Source organism: Eriocheir sinensis, chromosome 23, assembly GCF_024679095.1.
Source record: "Eriocheir sinensis breed Jianghai 21 chromosome 23, ASM2467909v1, whole genome shotgun sequence".
Lineage (NCBI taxonomy): Eukaryota > Metazoa > Arthropoda > Malacostraca > Decapoda > Varunidae > Eriocheir > Eriocheir sinensis.
Window position 1 is genome coordinate 937426 of NC_066531.1, and position 24084 is coordinate 961509.

The window sequence follows — 24084 nt, forward strand, 5'->3', positions numbered from 1 at the left end:
ACCTGGTAGCAGCAGGGATCATGTTTCTTAATGGTCCCTCCAAGCGAGAAAAATGAGAAAAAATCACCCCTCACATAAACCATTTCATAATATATATCAAAGCATTTGTGATCAGATTATGTATCATTTATTTTGGGGGGTTGATATCATGGCACAAATTTGGCCCGTCGCTGCTACACGGTAAAGCCACAAATTTGGCCCGTTGCTGCTACACGGTAAAGCCATAAATTTGGCCCGTCGCTGCTACACGGTAAAGCCACAAATTTGGCCCGTCACTGCTACACGGTAAAGCCACAAATTTGGCCCGTCGCTGCTACCAGGTTAATGATCTCCCACTATCATTTCACAAGCTGTAACTATGCATATATGATGAATAATGCTGTAATAATGTCATAATATTTCCAGATACTGTTGTTATGCCAACATAAAAGTCGTACTATACATTCTTACCTTACCCACCCTTGACCCAGCAAGTACTCTTAGTAAGATGACTTATATGGCTTGTGAAGAAAGTGTAGTGACAGAGTTGCCTCTCTTCTTCCCTTGAGTTTGCAGAAAATCCCTTGGTTATTGGTTCATGAGTTCTGTGCAAGGCAGTCTTAATTTAACCCGGTAGCAGCGACGGGCCAAATTTGTGGCTTTACCGTGTAGCAGCGACGGGCCAAATTTGTGGCTTTACCGTGTAGCAGCGACGGGCCAAATTTGTGGCTTTACCATGTAGCAGCGACAGGCCAAATTTGTGGCTTTACTGTGTAGCAGCGACGGGCCAAATTTGTGGCTTTACCATGTAGCAGCGACGGGCCAAATTTGTGGCTTTACCGTGTAGCAGCGACGGGCCAAATTTGTGGCTTTACCGTAGTAGCGACAATAAATTTGTGGCTTTACCATGTAGCAGCGACGGGCCAAATTTGTGGCTTTACCGTGTAGCAGCGACGGGTCAAATTTGTGGCTTTACTGTGTAGCAGCGACGGGCCAAATTTGTGGCTTTACTGTGTAGCAGCGACAGGCCAAATTTGTGGCTTTACCGTGTAGCAGCGACGGGTCAAATTTGTGGCTTCACCGTGTTGCAGCGACGGGCCAAATTTGTGGCTTTACTGTGTAGCAGCGACGGGCCAAATTTGTGTTCTTTACCGTGTAGCAGCGACAGGTCACATTTGTGGCTTTACTGTGTAGCAGTGACGGGCCAAATTTGTGGCTTTACTGTGTAGCAGCGACAGGCCAAATTTGTGGCTTTACCGTGTAGCAGCGACAGGCCAAATTTGTGGCTTTACTGTGTAGCAGCGACGGGTCAAATTTGTGGCTTTACCGTGTAGCAGCGACGGGCCAAATTTGTGCCATGATACAAACCCCCCAAAGTAGATGATACATAAACTGATCACAAATGCTTTGATATATATTATGAAATGGTTTGTGTGAGTGATGATTTTTTCTCATTTTTCTCACTTAGGAGGACCATTAAGAAACATGATCCCTGTTGCTACCGGGTTAAAGATAGACAAAAAACAGGAGATTGATAATTTCCATGATTTCCCCTAAATAGTTTTCTCTATCACCCTCAGCAAGTAAAAGAAGAGATTGACAATTTCCATGATTTCCCCTAACTAGTTTTCTTCATCACCCCCAGCAAGTAAAGGAGGAAGTTAAAGCTCCTGACACTCCAACCTTAGACCAGTCCCCACGAGGCGCCTCGAAGCGGGGATGCAAGAATCAGCGCCCACGTCGCCGTCCGTCACGTCCAGTACCAAGCGTCAACAATATGGCCAGTGTTAGTGTAAGTACTGGTAGCTTTGTCTCTAAGAGTGTGTAAGTGTCAATATTCTCTGCCAATATGTACAGTTGTCCCTCAAATAGTAAGGTTTCCAATAGTTCGGTTTCGTTTTTACTGATTGTCATAGAAGATCTTTTAGGATTTTTAAATTTCCTGCTTGTCGGGAAATTTAAAAATCCTAAAAAATCTTTTGAACTATTGGAAACCGTACTATTTGAGCTTACAACTTGTTTTCTAGTCAAGGATGCTATATGAAGTGGTGTTTTTTTTTCAGCCCACAATGCAAGCTATGCCCTACCAGGCTGCAGGCTTCACTGGACCTGCACCCAACCAGTGGAACACAGGATTTGGTCAGCAGCAGCCGCCCCAGCAGCAGCAGCCATTCTTCAGTCAACAGCCCTTGCCTCCAGGTACCTACAAGGAGTTTCTTAGTGTGAAGACAAGACACTTGATTTTCATTCTTTTCTTTCTTTCTATTTTACAAAGCACTTAATGCCATTCCTATTAATCCAATAGAAGCGACGGGCCAAATTTGTGGCTTTACTGTGTAGCAGCGACGGGCCAAATTTGTGGCTTTACTGTGTAGCAGCGACGGGCCAAATTTGTGGCTTTACTGTGTAGCAGCGACAGGCCAAATTTGTGGCTTTACTGTGTAGCAGCGACGGGCCAAATTTGTGGCTTTACTGTGTAGCAGCAACGGGCCAAATTTGTGGCTTTACTGTGTAGCAGCGACGGGCCAAATTTGTGGCTTTACTGTGTAGCAGCCAAATTTGTGGCTTTACTGTGTAGCAGCGATGGGCCAAATTTGGGGCTTTACTGTGTAGCAGCGACGTAATAAATTTGGGGCTTTACTGTGTAGCGACAGATAAATTTGTGGCTTTACTGTGTAGCAGCGATGGGCCAAATTTGGGGCTTTACTGTGTAGCAGCGACGGGCCAAATTTGGGGCTTTACTGTGTAGCAGCGACGGGCCAAATTTGTGGCTTTACTGTGTAGCAGCGACGGGCCAAATTTGTGGCTTTACTGTGTAGCAGCGATGGGCCAAATTTGTGGCTTTACTGTGTAGCAGCGATGGGCCAAATTTGTGGCTTTACTGTGTAGCAGCGATGGGCCAAATTTGTGGCTTTACTGTGTAGCAGCGACGGGCTTAATTTGTGGCTTTACTGTGTAGCAGCGATGGGCCAAATTTGTGCCATGATATAAACCCCCAAAATAGATGATACATAATCTGATCACAAATGCTTTGATATATATTATGAAATGGTTTGTGTGAGGGGTGATTTTTTCTCATTTTCCTCGCTTGGAGGGACCATTAAGAAACATGATCCCCTCTGCTACCGGGTTAAACTGATTTATTTTTTTGTAGTCCAAAGTCTGAAGATGAATATGAAGAAAACAAACGTAATGTTAAAAATAATGATCAGGATCAAAACAGTTGAGAGAATAAAGGAATACATACATTTAGGACAAACAATTAGTGCAAATCTAGACTACAAAAAAATAAATCAGTTTAACCCGGTGGTAGCAGCGGGGATCATGTTTCTTAATGGTCCCTCTAAGCGAGAAAAATGAGAAAAAATCACCCCTCACACAAACCATTTCATAATATATATCAAAGCATTTGGGATCAGATTATGTATCATCTATTTTGGGGGGTTTATATCATGGCACAAATTTGGCCCGTCGCTGCTACACGGTAATGCCACAAATTTGGCCCGTCGCTGCTACACGGTAAAGCCACAAATTTGGCCCGTCGCTGCTACACGGTAAAGCCACAAATTTGGCCCGTCACTGCTACACGGTAAAGCCACAAATTTGGCCCATCACTGCTACATGGTAAAGCCACAAATTTGGCCCGTCGCTGCTACACGGTAAAGCCACAAATTTGGCCCGTCACTGCTACATGGTAAAGCCACAAATTTGGCCCGTCGCTGCTACACGGTAAAGCCACAAATTTGGCCCATCGCTGCTACACTGTAAAGCCACAAATTTGGCCCGTCGCGGCTACCGGGTCAAACAAAATAATGCAGTGCAAGGCAGGGAATTGTTTATCTCCAGCTTCTTTGAGATTAGAACAATTATGTTAACATATGCTGCTTTCAAACCTCTTATGCTGTTGACTATGCTTCCCTTCCCTCTTCCTTTCTTCAAATATAACTTCCCCAGCCTCTGATTCAGCACTCAAGTATAACCTTGTCTTTTCTCATTCCTTTCTCTGGTCATATTTTTGTCTTGGCACCCTCAACTATAGTGAAACCAAATTGTCGAGTCCGTTTTGGTGTTGGCTCCCGCGGGTCCATTTCTCCCCTCTGCTCTGCCACACAGTCCCAACACCTATTTTTCTCCTCTCATATGTTACCTATAGCTTACGTATGAGAGGAAGAGATAGGTGGTGGGACTGTGTGGCAGAGCAGAGTGGAGGAAAGGACCAGCGAGAGCCTACGACAGACCGGCCTTGACATATTTGGAAGACTATAGCTCCCTTATATTTATTTTCTTCCTGATTTGAAGGGGTGGGGACTGCTATCATAACCTGGCAATTTAGTTGAGTCATCAAGGCCTCCACCCTAATCATATGAGCTAAAAGAGGTTTTACTGTATCATGTAGTTATGATGTGATAAGACTGATTCAGACAAACAACATTCTCTACCCAGCACAGCTACAGTAATAAAGAGGACAAAAAGATGCACAAGCAACTCCACAAATAAAATGTCTTTGGGAAGCTTAGATAGAAGTGACAACAGCGCTTACAATTACAAAGAGAATGGAAAGGATTACAAGCAGCCAGTCAGCTCGATCTAAATGAAACTGTGATCAGAAAGTCAGGACGGATGGAGCGACACCACTCAAAATATCAGAAAGACTTAACCCGTCCGCTGCGATTGGCACGGATTTGGCTTTCACTGGAAGCCTGGTAACATATATTCCCAGGTTTTTCTCTACCTCTGTGGTGGATAGTGGAGTGTTTCCCATGTGGTATTGATATGCTGGATATCCCTTCACTGGTAGCCTGGTAACATACACTCCCAGGTCTTTCTCTGCCTCTGTGGTGGATAGTGGAGTGTTTCCCATGTGGTATTGGTGTGCTGGATATCCCCTCCCAAGGTGCATGACTTTACATTTTTCTTCATTGAATAGTATCAGCCACTTTTTGTTCCATTCCTGTAGCTTGGTGAGGTCTTTTTGTAGGAAATCTGCAGTCAAGGGGTTGAAAGTGGCCAGCCAGCTACACAGATAAAATAGTGTTGCCAAACTGGGATAGACCCTGTGGCTGCATTCATGATAACAGGACAAATTGATCTTCAAGCAGCCCCATGAAAATAAAAATGGTATCTGCAAGGTGGGATAAGTTCATCAGCAGCATTTACTGTGAGAGATTGTTTCTAAGATTTCGAAAATTCAGATTCTTGTTTTAGCCTTCTGAATAGAGCATCCACTGTCACAGAAGCCAAAACAAGCAGATTCACAGTATGGGCATAACATTGCCACTCGCTTTATTTAATTAGATTTTTTAGATTTATCTTTGCTCAGTATTTTTGCCTGAAATTTTTACTCTAAAATAATGGCTTACATTATACAGAGGTATACACTGGGAAATACATCATCTCCATGCATTTTTAAGTTTTGTGATGCACTCCTGAATTTTTTTATTTTTTTTAACCAAAGCACATTACAATGGGTGCATTTACCTGTGATTAATGTTGTTGTTTTTTTCCGTGTACTGCCTAGAACACTGGTTGGCTATCTCGAGGGACTTGAATTAGTGCTTCAAACCAAGTATTTACCATATAGTTTATTTTTTTCTATATGACATTTTATAGTGACACTGTGAGGGTGCACAGTGCTTAATTATCTATACATTTTTTGGCTAATCTCCTTCTTTGCAAAATTCTAAATTTTAGTAACTTTTCATTATTGTTTGCCCCTGCAGCTGGTGGTGCCAGGTTCTCTTCACCCATCTCAAACAGCAGAGTGGCCATTCGGCAGATGCTTGGCAATCGTCAAGCAGGTCCCCCTGCGATAATGACACCTCATCCATCCAACCCTGCCTTCGCCAACATCCCCACTGGGGCCATGCCTGGGATGGCACGTCAGGGGCCCATGATTAGGTAATACACGTACTTGTATTTCATAACAGTATCCAAGGATGTACCGTGAATTTGGTTCTCACCATACAACAATGTTCTGACGTTTTCCCGAAAATTGCTCACTTTCCAATATCAGTTTCATGGCTCTGCCTAAGCCAATAGCTTTCATCTTCAATTTGCCACAAACCCGAAGTCTACGTCATGTGGTGTTTCCGTGGTGACGTGATGAGGTACAGAAATTTTTACCTCACTGCAGGCCTGTGTTGGCAGCGCTGCATGGTGTATTTACCTAGTTGTATTTACCCAGTTGTGACATACGGGAAAAGAGCTACGCTCGCGCTGTCCCGTCTCCATATCCTCTCTTATCCAACTTTTCCTTAAAATCATGAATGTTTCTTGCACAAACCACCTCCTCCTCCAGTCCAGTCCACAGCTTCTGTTTGGGAAGCTAAACTTTTTCACATCTCGCCTACACGTGGTCGCCCTCAACTTCTTTCCATGTCCTCTCGTTTCTCTCTCGCTCCACACACACACACAGGTCCTCTCTGTCCAGATTCTCCACCCCGCTCGCCACCCTGTACACCACTATCAGGTCTCCTCTTTCTCTTCTCCTCTCCAGGGTTGTGAGCTCCATGCTATTGAGTCTCTCCTCATAAGTGTGGTGTGGCAAGGAGCCCTTCCCCTCCCCACGCTCCTTGCTGAGCACCCAGGACCCGGTGCAAAGCCCCTACATTCCTCTCAGATTCTGAACTTGATGACCCTGAAGGGTGGTAGGATGCATCCTCAGGGTCCTCAGGATCACTTCCACCATCACCGTAATAAAGTTGATCTAAAGGATGGCAAACAATGCAAGGTTGCACTATAATGGGGCTCAGCCTTCCTGATCAGTCAATGGTTTGGAGTCACTGACCAAGGAATCTAAGGCATGGAATCACACGAGGAGGGACCAAAAAACTCTCCTCCTGTCATTGTTACAGTCACTGGAATGCTAATCGTGGCACTGATGAGTTGTGTGGCAGCCGAGGAGTCACGGTGACCCATAAATCCCCGTGCAAACTTCAAAATTAGGGCAGAAAAAGGCAACGGTTGCCAACCTGGCAACCGGAAAAACCTGTCACTTGCCCTTTATGGGTTAATGCAACATAATGATCTGATTCACCAAGCTTAGCTTTTGTCTCCTTGGTATCCACTGTATCTCCATAGTGATATCCTTTGAAAAGGGAAATTGTGCTGCCCCCCGGAGCTCATCTTTGAGCCTCTCTTTGGAGAGATTATCTAGAGCCCAGGTTGATGGGTGGTCTTCAGGCCAGCATGTGGGTAGGCTTAGGCCACTCGGCAGTGACTGAAAAACCTCAGCTGTGCATCTGCCTGGATTCGAACCCACGTCCCTCCTGGAGCTCCTGAATGCGGGGCCGTCACGCTAACCATTCAGCCACCGCCTCCCCTAAAGATTTACCTGCCTTACATGAGGGTCCAGGGTGCAGTAGCCAAGTGGTCAGTATGCAGGCACAGCACCTTAGAAGACCCAGGTTTAGGTCCCACCCACCTCTACAAACTGACAATTTTCAGTCAACACCAAGTGGCCAAAAACTACCCACATGCTGCCCTGATGACCATATATTAACCCAGACTCTATTAAAACTCTAAGAGGATCAAGTGGAGGTATGGGGGGCAGTACAAGCAAAGCAAGCAAGGCACCATTATAAAACACTTGCCCTTGCCACTGACCAACAGATGCCATCATGAAAGTCTATTGGTTCTATTTGCCCAACATAAAAAAAAAGCAAAATTTTCATTACAATTTGTAAAGGAGGAAATTAGACAGTCAGCTCCTTGGATGCATGGAAAATTCTGCTCTCTCTCTTTGCATAGCACTACATAGCCCTGAGGAGTGCATTATCATAGGCTGTTGATCAGTTAATCCCACCACAACCCTGCCACCACAAATTTCATGAAGAGAAACCAATTCAAATTTTGGGTCCCTTTGAAACATTTGACCCTGGTAATGCCAATGGATGCTCCACAATACCAGGGTCACTCACTGACCTTGTTTTTGCCGATGATGCAGTAATCCTTGCGGAGTCACTAGAGGTTCTGGTGATGGCTCTCAAGGCACTGCACAAGGGTGTGAAGCACTTGGAATTTCAGGTCTCCTGAGCCAAGACCAAGGTACAGATGTTTGGAGGCTTGCCAAATGAAGCAGTACAGTCTGTTCATGCATGTGGTGAGGACATTGAGATCGCAGAAATTTTTCACATACCTTGGTAGTGTAGCTCAGAACAATGGTGGGTCTTGCCAGTAAGTTTTACGTCAGATTGGTTTGACCCTTGGTGTTATAACCTCACTCAACACAAGTATATGAAGTTGTCCATACCTATATAGAAGGTCAAAGATCCTGATCTTAAAGTCCCATGTGCTCCCTGTCTAACTCTATGGCTGTGAGACATGGGCACTAAATACAGACTTGGAGAGGCTTCAGATTGATGCCTTTGGTAATAAGTGTTTATGCAGAATCTTGGGATATTGCTGGAATGACTCTGCGTCAAACCGGCAACTACTCCGTGAGATTGATTTGAGGCCTATTACCTGCATGGTCCGTCAACACCAACTCGGGCTATATGGGCATATGGCACCTTACCCAGAAGCCGACCCTGCTCATTGGGTTGCCTCTGTAAGAGACAGTCCTGAGTGGAGGCAGCCAAGGGGACGCCCACAGAGTTCGTAGCTTGAGCAAGTCGATAGATCCTGCCAGGAGGCACTCAGGCTGGGAAGGGGCCTGTATGAAGACTTGCCCGGAGGGACCCCCGGACTTGGCGTCGTGGGGTGGGTGAGGCAACATGCCTCCTGACACATGCCCCCATATTGATTGATTGATTGATTGAAACATTTAAACAATGTTAGCCCTCAGTCTTGATGCCATTCTTTTATGCAGTGACTAAGCAGCCATTCAGTCTCCAGTAGAAGACTTACTGACTTAGGTAGAAGGTGGGTTTCACAATCTTGAAATCCATGTAGAGACTCAACGAGCGACAGTTACTCTCAAAACTGACAGTCACATGATCAGTTAGAGTGAACCCACCTTCTTCAAAATTCAAAACCTTATAATGGTAGAACAAACAACTGCTCATTAGTTACAGAAAAAAAAGTCTGAAAACTGATGTTTTTAAAAGTTAGTTTGGAACCCAAAACCCATAGTGCAGTTGTATTTTGCATTAATCATAAAATTCATATGGACAGGTTTGTGATGATATTAATGAAAGTAATATCAATAGCTTATGATATTGTACCTTCGAGAGCTGAGTTATGCAATGGAAGGAGAGGAATTGGGATTTTCATTGCTTTCTCTCCTGACAAAATTTTTACAGAACCTTCAAATAATGCTGGAAAGGCTAAAGGCAGCCATGACCACCATGTTGGAGATGAGAAGCATTATTATATCAATGAGTGGATGTGACTGGACACTGCAGATTGGATATTGACTTCATACAAGATGGGAGCAAAGTAACAATTAGGTATTGGGTGGGCTAGGTGGCTTGCTTTCTTTATGCAAAAGTGATACTTTGGCAAAAGTCAAATTGTAGAATATTTTGGGGTTACTGTGAAATTCAGATTCACAAATCCTGGTGCAGTGCTCTACTCCAAAATTTAAAGTTCAGCATTTATAATTTGTGAATACTAAATTTTTTCCCTTTTTAACAGACCTGGCTTACGAGGGGGCATTGCAGGGCCTCAACAAGGGCCAATGTATGGTGGTGGTGGACCTATGCAGGGAGGGCCCATGCCTCAGGGAATGCCTGGCCAGGGTGGCCAGATGTACTCTGCTATGGGGGCTGGAGGACCTGGAGGACCCCCAGGTGGCCCGGGTGGACCAGGTCAAGGCAACATGGGTCAATATGGGTCATACCAACAAGGTCCCATGCCTAGTGGTCAGATGATGACCCAAGGCCCAGGGGGAGGGAGTGTGCCTACAGGACCTGGTGGCCCACCCACCACCATGATGGGTCAGGGGTACCAGCCAGGCTACCAGGGTAACCCCGCCATGATGGGTCTCCGCCAACAACAGCCTGGAGGAGGATACATTGGCCAGGGGATGAGTCCTTCGCAAATTGTTCAGCGACCACAGTACATACAAGTAAGTTGAAGCAAGTTGTAGCAAATTTTCAGGTGTGATATTTGTTTGGTGGTATCTCTTTTAATCTGTAGAAATATTAATAATTACCCAAGTAATCCAGAAAGGTGTAAGATATCAATAATTGTTAGCACACACATTGCAGCTCTTGTTGCCATATTATAATAGACATAGATTCAACACCAGATAGGTATCAAAGGAACTCACACTAAGTTAATTTTGTGCTAAATTGAAGTGCTATCTCAGGGAAATTAATTACTTTGATATTGGAGGTAAAAACTTAATACTAAATATACCTTTATTGACATAAAAATGTGGAAGGAATTAAGCAAAGTCATCATCATCATCATTGTTTCATCAACGCCTGCTCCTAGGAGCTCCCACCAGGGGATGGCCATGGCAGAAGAGCTTCCAAGGTCGTACCCTGACAAAAAATGTACAAGGATGAATTCTCAGAGGATGAGATGCTGCTACATACTGACTGCATAGTCAGTCTTTACTGGCCCCTCATAGATAGGCTCCAAAGTAATTTGCATTAAATGGAATTTTCACTGAACAGAGGCGTTATTTCAATGGAATTTATCAATTTGGGACTGGGGGTCCCTTTCTTTGTGTGTGTTGGGTGGAGATGAGATATTTAACTTGTCTTGGAACTCCAGCACATGTTTTGTATACATCCTGTGTTTCCAGAATATCCCAGGACATGTTATGTATGTTCTGAGTTCTGGGAAGAATATTCTAGGGTGGAAGAAACTTGTTTTATTTATATATATAAAAAAAAAAAAGTAAAATCCCATACTAGCAATTTGAATTTGGCAAATACAGGAGCCTGAAGGTGGATCCTGTGTACCCTGATTGTCACGGAGTAAAATAATTTTTGAATACAGGAGTGTGCTCACAATGCGGTAGCTAGCCGACAAGGGTTGATTCCCGCGGCACGCCAGGAGACAACGGTGTACACACCCTGACTAGGGGTACTAACACGACTTACCTGCTCAAATCTCCCGTGGGGTTCTTATTTACTCTCCTTATGGGGCTGGAAGGCACATACGCACAGGCAAAAGGTTTACTAATAAAGCTCGTGTACAACTATGCACTAACTTTATTACACACAAAGAAAACACAGACAAATCTCACATACACACTCAGCTGAGCCTAGCGTTACTCGTGCTCGCACAAGACTAACCTGCCCTGGCTACACTAACAACTAGCTACTTAACTTGGTGCGGAGGGAGAAGAGTAGAGTTTCGTTGCACAGCCTTGCTCGAGGTGGCTGCAGCTTGTTCTTCCTGCCGTGGGTCCTCTCATCAGGCGCGTGATGTCGGCGGTAGATGCGGCTTTCAGGAAGAGGCCGCCGCGGACTCGACACACCCAAACTGAGACCCGTGTGGGCTGTATCCCAAGTGACGAAGCCCAGGATCCCCACACTCCAGCAGGAGGAAAACCGCGTGGTGCCAAGAGGAGGCGAGAGTAGAGGAACGTCGCCCGTGACCTCACCAGACGGCGGTCAGGGGAGAAGGAAGTCGAGCCGAGGCGAGGGCCCTGACGGCCCCAACTCGCCCGGCCGAGATGCAAAACGCTGCTGGCGCGGAAAAATACAACAGAGCGTGCTGACAGCACTCTGAGCAATACTGCCATAGGCAGATATCGTTACACTTTCCTGACGCGCAGCTATAACTTGCAAGTGCATGGCACCGCAATATACACAGCGGAGCAAGCTACGTACAGACACGTAGAGGAAAGCAACAATCGCGGGCTAGCAACACAGGCCGCGGGCGGCAACAGCCCCCATGGCGGGAAGCACAAAGACAATAGCCCAACATCCTCACAGCAGAGGCGTACAAACTGCAGTAATGCACACACTACTACGCACCTGCAGAGTGGAGTGGTGACTCCTGAAAGTGCGTAAGCGCAGGTAAACCACAGCGGGCGACCCGCAACGAAAATGCACGCCTTGGCATCACTACGCTCGTCGCCTAGGCAACGAACAGGCTGAGTCATCGTGACCCGCCCCGCGCCTAGGTCACGTGACGAACTAGGAAAACGCGTCAGCAGCTTCCCTATAGCAAATAATATAAAAAAATAACTTGTCGCGAATCTAAACCGCGACATTCGCCCATGCAAATGAAATTTTATCATGGGCGCTACTCCTAGCGTACATATAAAATTTGAACTAACCCCTAGCTAAACCTAGTTACACAAGCACAAGGTGTACGTCATCGGGTGGCTCCCTTCAGCTTGATGAGTGTAAAAACTCCAGCCTTTTACTAACAAGCATGGAGAAAACTCCTGAAGCTGCAGAGAGGCCCGAGACAATGCTAGGGACACATGTCCATATTTAGTGTGGTAGTGTGGAGTGTGGTGAAGTGTGTCTACTTGTTTCACAGAATCACGGCGACGACCTACACACGACGGCCTACCTACACTTGCAGGTCTGGCTGCACGCCAGAAGGAACTCGGAGGGCGGGCTTTCCAAGGGCGCCTGGCAAGGGCGCGACCTCTAAGCCCTCGGGTGACACGCCTCCTTCTGCGGCGGCGTCGCCCGGAACCCTCACACAACACTGAACAGTCACGCTTACCTAATCCAAGGCGAAGGCGAGACAGCTTGACGGTGAGGTGACCTTGTCTTCCGGGAGGGGCTGCGGCGCAACCCAGCGAAGCCTTGACATCGATGTCAGGAGGCTTCTTGCGCGAGGGTGCCGAGGCGGGCGAGGGAGAGGTGGTGGCCAGCTGCCCCGCGTCAGGTGCTGAGGCGGAACCCAGCGAAGCCTTGACGTCAGGAGGCTTCTTGCGCCAGGCAGTGGGAACCGAGGTGGGCGAGGGAGAGGCGGTGGCCAGCTGCCCCGCGTCACTAACCTTCAGCTCCAGCGCCTCCTCCTGCGGCACCGTCAGCAGCGCCGAGGGCTCGACCTCCCTCTTTTCCCCTGCTCCAATGCCGGCAGCAGTACTCGGGACGCAAGACGGCTGCGCGTCTGCGTCGTCCAGTGAGACCGCCGTGCACTCTTGCACCGTCAGGAGCGCCGGGGAGAGAGGCAAAGCCTCCTCTTTCAGGCACTCTCCTTGGTCGTGGTCCTCCCCAGCTACTGCCTGCCGAGCAGGGTCACACGGCACAGTGCTGACAGCCTCAGGGGAGGGCTGGGGCTCGGCTACCTGCGTGTCCAGGTCGCTGGTGTCGAACCAGGGGCAGGCGAGACGTGCGAGGGCGAGGCGTTGGAGCCTTCCAGACTCCTTCATGGCCCTCTCGTGGGCGCGCTTGAGCCTCTTGCATCTCGCTCGTGGGAGAGCTCAGCCTCATGGGTCTTTCCTCTCCAACTCCTCAAGTAGGCCTCCGCAGCAGTTCCTCGCGAACCCACGCGACGAGGTCTTGCCCCGTCAGCTCAAGGCGCTCACCCAGCTGAAACCAATACTCGGTAGAAGGCTCACGAGTAACAAACATCCTGCCTGGCTTGCCCTGCACTAACTCTGGCAGAATAAGGTGACTGAACAGCCCAAAAATCTAGAATTATCTAGAACACACTCCCCCTAATTAACCTGAACTCACTACACAGGCTGGAGAGAGAAAACTGGCCCTAACTAGACCGCTGCACCCTGCACAGTCCTGAGCTAACTAAAACCCAGGGTAGGGGTGACTAACTGGCAAAACTAGAGCCTTCTAGAACCCTACACAAACCTGAGTAGCTAGCTGCAGGCAGAGGTGAACTGATCTGGCTAAACTAGCTTATGCACAAATCTCAACAAAAAGAGAACGCACACACCCGGTAAAAATGCAGATGGCGTCTCGTCGAGCTGGTTCATCCTCACGTCGCCGACCACAAGAGCCACGTGGTCGTCCCACACAAGGAACGGCGACGAGGAGACAAGAAAGTGGAGCCCAGGCACGGCTACTGGAACGGCACGGCAAACCCCACCGAGCCTCCGTCAGGCGCGACTCGCAGACACAGGACTTATGCCCACACTCTGCCGGCGAAGCACAGGGCACCTGCTGTCTTCAGGGAGCGCGATACCTGCGGATAAAGTCACGGTAGCACTGGGGGAAGATAATCTGTCCTAATATCAAACCCTATGCTCACTGGCACTCGGGGCAATAGGAACAGAACACAAGCTGGCACTAAAACAGAACCTATACCTAAGGACAACACACAAAACTAGTCAGAGGTAAAACTAACACTCTGCTAGCTAATAAGTCTCACTAACACAGTTATACTAAGCTGTGACCCTAAACACAGACACACCTAGCCACGTGCACACACTTACCAGCCAGAAGGAGTTTCTGTTTCGGGCGCCAATTGTCACGGAGTAAAATAATTTTTGAATACAGGAGTGTGCTCACAATGCGGTAGCTAGCCGACAAGGGTTGATTCCCGCGGCACGCCAGGAGACAACGGTGTACACACCCTGACTAGGGGTACTAACACGACTTACCTGCTCAAATCTCCCGTGGGGTTCTTATTTACTCTCCTTATGGGGCTGGAAGGCACATACGCACAGGCAAAAGGTTTACTAATAAAGCTCGTGTACAACTATGCACTAACTTTATTACACACAAAGAAAACACAGACAAATCTCACATACACACTCAGCTGAGCCTAGCGTTACTCGTGCTCGCACAAGACTAACCTGCCCTGGCTACACTAACAACTAGCTACTTAACTTGGTGCGGAGGGAGAAGAGTAGAGTTTCGTTGCACAGCCTTGCTCGAGGTGGCTGCAGCTTGTTCTTCCTGCCGTGGGTCCTCTCATCAGGCGCGTGATGTCGGCGGTAGATGCGGCTTTCAGGAAGAGGCCGCCGCGGACTCGACACACCCAAACTGAGACCCGGTGTGGGCTGTATCCCGAAGTGGCGAAGCCCAGGATCCCCACACTCCAGCAGGAGGAAAACCGCGTGGTGCCAAGAGGAGGCGAGAGTAGAGGAACGTCGCCCCGTGACCTCACCAGACGGCGGTCAGGGGGAGAAGGAAGTCCCGAGCCGCGGCGAGTGACCTGACGGCCCCAACTCGCCCGGCCGAGATGCAAAACGCTGCTGGCGCGGAAAAATACAACAGAGGGTGCTGACAGCACTCTGAGCAATACTGCCATAGGCAGATATCGTTACACTTTCCTGACGCGCAGCTATAACTTGCAAGTGCATGGCACCGCAATATAAACAGCGGAGCAAGCTACGTACAGACACGTAGAGGAAAGCAACAATCGCGGGCTAGCAACACAGGCCGCGGGCGGCAACAGCCCCCATGGCGGGAAGCACAAAGACAATAGCCCAACATCCTCACAGCAGAGGCGTACAAACTGCAGTAATGCACACACTACTACGCACCTGCAGAGTGGAGTGGTGACTCCTGAAAGTGCGTAAGCGCAGGTAAACCACAGCGGGCGACCCGCAACGAAAATGCACGCCTTGGCATCACTACGCTCGTCGCCTAGGCAACGAACAGGCTGAGTCATCGTGACCCGCCCCGCGCCTAGGTCACGTGACGAACTAGGAAAACGCGTCAGCAGCTTCCCTATAGCAAATAATATAAAAAAATAACTTGTCGCGAATCTAAACCGCGACACTGATTGTGGCGAGGGGTAGAAGAGGTCAATGTTGAAGAGAGTGTATGAGCAAGGGGAAGGGAAGATTTTTCTGATTAGACCTCTACATCAGGGGAAATTGCCATAGGAAACAGGACTTCAGAGGTAGCTGAGTCAATTAGCATTAATGGTGTTTTTTTCTCTCGTGAGATGATAGACTTTAGTGCAAGATAATTTTATCCCTCTTCATTTTTTTCAAGTTATATATTATTTGTTCACAGTTATGAAGCGTGTTATGATAAGACTTTCCCTGTCACGTGTAAAGTGAAGCATTTTCAAATTGTGGCTTCTACTTTTCCTTCCAGGGTCCTAGTGCCAATGGTAGCATGGGTATGATGGGTGCAAACCAAGGTTACACTAGACCAGGAATGCAACCCATGGGGCCAGGACCTGGTCAAGGTATGGGTCCTGGTGGACAGGGTATGGGCCCTGGGGGGCAAGGAATGGGACCTGGAGGGCAACCAATGGGTCCAGGTGGCCAGGGTATGGGTCCAACCAGTAACCCTATGATGAGACAACGCATGATGCTGGGTGGGGGGCCTGCCTCAGCCACACAAGCCGGGCCTGGTGGTCCTGGGCAAGGGGGAACCCTGCTGTCTCATCTGCAGCGTCCTATGGGTTCAGTACAGCAGCAGCAACAGCAACAGCAGCAACAACAGCAACAGCAACAGCAACAGCATCAGCAGCAACACCAGCAGCAGCAGCAGCAACAGCAGCAACAGCAGCAGCAGCAGCAACAGCAGCAGCAACAACAACAGCAACAACAGCAACAACAACAGCAGCAGCAACAGCAGCAGCAGCAGCAACAACAACAACAACAACAACAACAGCAGCAGCAGCAACAACAACAACAGCAGCAACAACAACAACAACAACAGCAGCAGCAGCAGCAGCAGGTAATGCACCCAACTTCCCAGAGCCTTGGCTACCCACAGCAACCACCTTATTAGTCCTTAGTGTTGTGAAGTATCTGTTTAGAATGTATATTTTGAATTGAAGGTATTAGTAGAGTTAAGAAAGCTGTCTTTGTAGTAAGAAATCATATTAGCAGGTTTCTTATATAAATATTGATACAAACTAAACTTTACTAACCAAGTATTTCAGTAACTAAAGGTGGGGAATGTAGCAAGTATTTGGCACCACAGGCAACCCTCACTCATTTTTGTTTTAAGTCACTCGTCATGTGAACAAGTATTTTCATATTAGCCAATTGGTGCTCAATTTCAGTAGCCATTTCAATTATACTTTTTTTATCATACCCAAACTATGTTTATAAATATCACACCTAACCATTTACTGATAACATCATAGACATTTACAAAACATTGAGAAACAATAACAATGTATGAACTTCAGAAGTCTTCAACATCAGCAGCCTTCAAAGATGTTGGGTATTCAGTGGCAGTACCTCGGCAATGGGGGGCTCAGAGCTACTTCTCAGTAAAGGGCAGCCCTGTTATCATTCCATCCATGAGCCTAAATGTCTGGAGTGAACAAAAGAGCATTGTCTCTGTTTTGCTTCTGTTGTATTCTGTGAAACAGAGTACCATAATATAGAATTAAAAAAATTCAAAGCACATATGAAAATTCTACCGAGAAGAAAACATCAATCCCCTTCATTAGAAAAACTGCAATAACACTGAAAAATCTTGAAATGTACAGCAACTTCTCGGAATCGATCCTGGGCTCTCAGAATGAAGTCGTCAGGGCATCACACCAACCGAGCCACTAAAAAGCTGAATAGGTCATTCAGAGACAACATCAACCTTAATTTCACATCCATATTCATGGTTAAGAACGTCAGTACCATTCCTGAGGGCCCTAACCCACAGAGGGGGATCCCCCCTTGAAATTGACACAACATGCAACCACAAAGTGAAAAAGTACCTGGACAAACTCAAGCCGAACAAATCAACAGGACCTGACACCATGTTTCCACAGTTATTGAAAGAACTTAAACAGCAAATACTTCAGCCCCTCACTAGAATATTTAACCAGTCTTTACAACTAAGCAAGGTCCCAGAAGACTGGAAAATATTGAAAGACAGATGGACACAATATCTGGAAGCAGTAGGTACTCTTGAGTGATGGCCAGTTTGGATTCAGAAGTGAAAAGTGATGGGTCACCAATTTGCTGAGGGTGATTGATGTGACACAAGAAGGACACGGCTGGGCAGACTGTGTATACCTAGATCTAGAAAAAGCCTTCGACAAGGTACCTCACAAGCGATTACTGTGGAAGTTAGAGCATATAGGAGGCCTAAAAGGGAGCCACCTGGAGTGGGCGAGAGACTTCCTAAAAGACCGACAGATGAGGACAGTAATAAAAGAGAGCATGTCAGGGTGGAGGGTGGCAACAAGTAGAGTTCCGCAGGGCTGAGTACTGGCACCAGTAATGTTTCTAATGTACATCAACGACATGGTGAAAGGGACAAACAGTTATGCCAGCCTGTTTGCAATGATGCAAAAATCATGAAGGAAATAAAAATGGAGGAGGATTGCAAAGGGCTGCAGGAAGATCTTGACAGAATTTATGAATGGAGCCAGGAGTGGGAAATTAAATTTAATGCAAAGAAATGCAAGGTATTAGAAATGGGCACCAGTACCAAAAGGCCGACATGGGACTACTTGATGGGAAAGGAAAATATCCATAAGGCAAAATGGGAAAAAGACCTTGGGGTGTTGGTCCAGGACACTCCGTCACCAGAAAACACGTGGACAAAATTGTTGGAGCAACGTACAAGATGTTGACGAACATGAGTGGCGTGTCACTACATGGACGAAGAGATGATGAAGAAACTGATAGTAGCCGTGATTCGTCCAAGATTAGAATATGCAGCAGTAAGATGGTCCCCACACAGAAAGAAGCACATACACAAGATTGAAAGAATCCAGAGAGCAGCACCAAGGCAGACTTAATGTACCAAGAAAGATTGGAAAAGTTGGGGCTTTCATCCTTAAAAGAAAGAAGAGAGAGAGGTGATATGATTGCAGTTTTCAGGGTGATGAAGGGAAAAAGCTTGAAAGATATAAGAAATACAGCTTCCCTCAATAGATGCATCGACCAGTGGAACAGTCTAGACAAAGATGTTGTTCAATCCAGAAACATAAATGACTTTAAAGCAAAGTTTGACCAATTGAGACTCAGAGACGGGACCACACAAGCGTAGCTCACTTCCTATATTTCACAATTAGGTAAACACACACACAAGCAGGTAACACTGATCCTGATTCTGATCAATAATGCGCAGGGCACCAGAGTTGGTGCGTAACACACATAACACTATAGTATGGGAAAAGTGTTTGCATTACTCAGCTCACCAGGAACACAATACTCACATAAATTGAGAGGTCCCTGTGCATGAAAGTTATCCATTGCTACCACCAGATGTTTCTCCAATCAAAAACAAATAATGTTTGATAGAATGATCTACAAATATACAAAATAATTATTTTAGTAGAATTAGTGTTGAAACATCAAACCACATCCACATAAGATTTCAGGTTGAGACGGTCTAACAAAAATTTAATGGCTAAATAATCACTGTATTGTAGTGAATAATGACTGACATGAGGAGCCAAAGGCTTGACTGCGCACACGCTTGGACACGTGTCAGTCAGACATGGTAGTGGTGGGGGAAAAATACTTTTCCATGACCTCACCGTAATGAATCAGACACCGAGGAAACCAGTTGTTTCTGCATAGTGCAGAAGGATTCAAGTAAGGAATGTCATTTTAATATATGTACTGCTTCAGTAGTTTTCATTAATTTGAAGTGGAAAACTTGTGAGCTCAAGCAAAAATGCTCTTGAGAGTGTGTAAGGCAAGCCTCAGACCTGCCCGGCCTCTAGGGGTTAATAACAAAAATATGACCAAAGGTCACAAAAAATATTTTCTACTCAACACACGACTATGCATAATGTTGCAGTTCAAAGTATTTTTGGATGTTTCAAACATAGCATTAAGGGAGGAAGAAGGATCTGTTTATATTTGAGAGAACAAATGCTAAAATACTTTAAAAGCAGCATCATGCATAACCCAATATAAAGTGAATCTATAAAATTATTGTAGAAGTTGGATAAGTTCAACATCAGGAAGGAAACAGGCACTGGTTCATGAACAGGGTGATGGATACGTGGGTGGATCAAACTGATCAGGTATGTAGTTGAGGCGGCTAACAAAATTAGAGATTTAAATGGAGGTTAGATGTGTTCATGGATGGGAAGAGTATTCGGTGAATAACGCACCTTCAGGAGCTGCCATGTGTAGGCCGTCTGGCCCCTTGTAGTCTCAACTAGTGGGCTGAGACTGACAGTCAGGCCCCATCAAGAAAGTCTACCAGTGCTGTAGCTTGAATGTAAAAAAATATCCTTGTGGGTAATACTTTTTTCACTTTAGCTTCTATTTTTGTGATTATATAATACTATATAGGAAATTATTTTCTTTATGTAAAATATGATCCAGCCTATCTTGAACCTATACATCTCCATTGACTTCTATCTGTATTTATTTCCAACACCCTTGTTCCTTTAAGGGGGTGGTCACAGCAGACGTGTCTCCAGCACCCCTTCTCAGCACACTTGTTCCACAGCCTACGAACTCTTCCTCTCTAATATTTATCCACTCTATTGATGGTCTCCACCTGGCACCTTCTGCTTGGACCTTGCCTTCATGTACCACCTTCCCAAGTCATCCTCATTCATTTTCATTACATATTCAAATACAGGTAACTCGATTTACGCGAGTATTGTGTCCTTGCAGAGATCGCGTAAATAAAAAACCATAGTAAATCAAACAAGAGGTAGGTTTGTACCTTTATTGCCTACTGTATCACTCTGACTCTTCTCCCTCTCGTGGTTCCTCCTCTGGCTGCCCTTCCCCTCGTGGTAGCGCAGCAGCGAGGGTGTTGTTGTTGATGAGTAGCGTGGCAGCGTGGGTACTGTATTGTTGTTCAAGTGGCGCGCAGGAAGAACTGAGCTCAGCTGTGTGGCCGCGGCGCCGTGTGAGTCCAGTTGTGTGAAACACCTGGTGGCCACTCCATAAAATATCACATATAAGTGAAAAAAAATGTGTAAATTAAACATTTATTTGGATTTTGGACAACGTGTTATTTCAAAAACACGTAAACCAAACTCGTGTAAATTGAGTTACCTGTATCTCGGAGCACACTTCACCCATTCAGTCACTCGACAATCCACTCCCTTTACTGTTACACTCAGACAAACCTCACATATAATTTTATTATTTTGCCCATTCCATCATGACACACCACTTGCACCTTTTATATAGCTCATTTACACTGCATATATTTGTGATTTCTGTGCTACATTCCATGTCTGTCTTTGATACATATGACAGTTGGGAGGACAATATTTCTTAAAGAGAAGATGGCGCCACTATAAACATTTGCCTGTGCCATGACGGGCTGGGGCCAATACCATCCAGGCCCCTGAAGAAAGCCTACCGGCACTATAGGCGTACACATTAAAAAAAAAAAAAAAAAAATTACCCCCATGTTCACACTTTTTTTCTTTATGAAACTCCATTGCACTCATTACCCATCTCTCCTTTTGTACTCTCTCAGCCACCTCTCCCTCCATGTTTCAATGCTTCCTTTGAATTAACATCATAAGAACATCAGGAGTCTGCAAGAGGCCAGCAGCTCTATATAAGGCAGCTCCTGTAAACTTAACTTCACTATCCATGAATTTATTGAACTTTTTCTTAAAGGTCTCTATCTTATTGGCACTCACCTCAGGACTGCCAAGACTGTTCCACTCGTCCACCACTGTTGGTAAACCAATTCTTGGCTGTGTCTTTGTATCTGAATTTATCCAACAAACCCATTACTACATTTACCCAATATCCACTCAACAACTCAATCTCCATACCAGCATTTTTACTGTTTATGTCATCACTCTCAGGGACCTTTCCTACTTTTAACTTCCTTTTTGCTTCCTCTATCTAACTGCTCTCCCGCTCTCTGCAGATATGGCACCTACACTAATCTTTACTTCAATACTGGTCACATCTTTTCCCTCTCACACACTCTTTCATACCTCCTTTATCTCATTCCTTCCCTATCACTCCCCTTTATCCTGCAAGTGTCACAATCTCCTATATATCTTTTTTCTTCCTTTCTTTCAAGACATTTTGCTGATATTTTCCTCCCAGTTTTCATCTACTCTCTCTTTACTTTCCCTGACCAATCTGTTTAGCTATGCCTAACTGCCATCTTTCTCTTCCATTACTCTGTTGCATTTTCTTGTGAGCTTTCCTTTTTTCACAACTACTGCTTTCATCTCATCTGTACCATGCATTCCCTGCTTACCCCTTCCACACACCTAATATATAACTACTTCCTCAGTTGCCTTAACCATTACTCATAATATTTTCTTCTTGATTTTTAACCCGGTAGCAGCGGGGATCATGTTTTTTTAATGGTCTCTCCAAACGATAAAAAATCATCCCTCACTTCATAATATATATCAAAGCATTTGTGATCAGATTATGTATCATCTATTTTTGGGGGTTTACATCATGGCACAAATTTGGCCCGTCGCTGCTGCCAGGTTAAGTAAATAATACTTATTTCTGAAGGTATTTTTACAATGGCTAAATTCGGTTTTGCCGCTCAGTTCTGAAACATTTTATAATTGTTATATTTTACTTGTTAAATGATCCTGTTTGTGTGTTCAGTAATGTTCCAATGGTGTTTATTTATTTCTTCTTTATATAAACCCATTACTCATTGCCTAAGAACACTTTTCCAAATGGCCCCGTGGGCTTTTGACTCCCCAGTCTGCTGTTGTAGGAAATGGGGTCACATACAATGATAATGTAACATGTTGTATTATAAATGATAGCAAAATGTAAAAGAAAGGCTTTCCTTGAATATCTATCTTAATAATATGATTTTAATATTTAATCAACGACGTGTTCAAATCTAAACACAAACTTTGTGCAAACATAATTAAAATTAAGTGTATATTACATGACAAAGGTAATCCTAATATTTGCTACACATGGAACTAGATTATGTGAGGGGTGTCTGTGCCTGTTGTAAGAACATATTCTTTTAATCATGATCTTATATTTTGCATTAGTAGCGTATTTTATCACTGTACAGTATGTTCACATTATTTATGTACACTGCATCATATTCAAATGAATTATGTAATAAATGGCAGTATGTTATTAATCTTTCACCTGCACCACTGTTTTTCTTGTAAGGAATTGACTTGAGCACCACGTAGGAAGTGTTGAGTCTTTGTCCTGTAATGAGACAAGACTAAACCTGGTAAGTAAAGTAGACTCTTCCTCTGTTCTACCTTCTTATTATATGTGCTTAGGTTTTTTTTATAAAGTTCCAGGATTGGTGTCAGAAAAGATTTATTTTGAATCAAAACTACAAGGTTTCCCCTTCGAACTAATCCCCCTGGAGTTTAACACACTTTCCCATCCTTCTCTGCCACGCTTGCATGCACTCCTGGAAGGATATTTCCGGGATCCTCCGCAGCTCCGTCGTAACGGCCTTTTTAATGTCGTCCACGTCTTCAAAAGGGTCCCCTTGATGACCCACTTGAGCTTGGGGAAGAGGAAAAATCACACGGAGCCAGGTCGGGAGAGTAGGGAGGTTGCTCCAGCATGGCGATGTTCTTCTCGGCCAGGAACTGTCGGGTGCTCAGGGCATTGTGAGCAGGCGCGTTGTCATGGTGAAGCAGCCACGAGTTGTTCTGCCACAACTCTCGCCTCTTCTCGCGCACTGAACGAAGCAAACGCCGCAGTATCTCTCTGTAGACATGCTGGTTGATCGTCTGGCCCTGTGGCAAGAACTCACAGTGGACGATGCCCCTCACATCAAAGAATGCGATCAACGTGACTTTGACTTTGGACTTCGACTGTCTTGCTTTCTTCGGCCTTGGCGACGTCGGACTCTTTCACTGAAGGCTCTGGCTGCTGGAGCAACCTCCCTACTCTCCCGACCTGGCTCCGTGTGATTTTTTCCTCTTCCCCAAGCTCAAGGGGGTCATCAAGGGGACCCGTTTTGCAGACGTGGACGACATCAAAAAGGCCGTGACGACGGCGCAGCGGAGGATCCTGGAAAAATTCTTCCAGGAGTGCATGCAAGCCTGGCAGAGAAGGATGGGAAAGTGCATTAGACTCCAGGGGGATTAGTTCAAAGGGGAAAACTTGTAGTTTGGATTCAAAATAAATCTTTTGTGACATCAGTCCTGGAACTTTTCTGACACACCTCGTGTGTGTGTGTGTGTGTGTGTATATATATATATCACACACACACAGCTGAGACACCAAGAGAGGAAGACGCATCGGTCGAGTTCCCTACTGATAGGCACCGTTTCCAATGGCGCCTAGAGTAGTGTTTACAAGGGACCTGGGTGATGTACACTGTGGTTCTGTCTACTATTATTGAGTGGTCGTAAGATGAGTGGGAGGGAGGATGATTTGGGGTGGAATACACCGAAGAAAAGAGGAATTGGATCACAAAGGAGGGAAAAACAGACGGATAT

The 24084-nt window shown here is 45.8% G+C and overlaps 1 protein-coding gene across 1 annotated transcript in view; it reads left to right on the forward strand.

Annotated features, from left to right (window-relative positions):
* Positions 1-22755, forward strand: part of LOC127002316 (mediator of RNA polymerase II transcription subunit 12-like protein) — a 95386-nt gene extending 72631 nt beyond the window's left edge. The window contains exons 33-37 of the mRNA XM_050868125.1: positions 1625-1771; positions 2043-2178; positions 5700-5877; positions 9556-9988; positions 15858-22755. Coding sequence (XP_050724082.1) covers positions 1625-1771; positions 2043-2178; positions 5700-5877; positions 9556-9988; positions 15858-16502 — 1539 coding nt within the window. The 3' untranslated portion in view covers positions 16503-22755. The remainder of the gene's footprint in view (positions 1-1624; positions 1772-2042; positions 2179-5699; positions 5878-9555; positions 9989-15857) is intronic.
* Positions 22756-24084: the final 1329 nt, after the last annotated feature.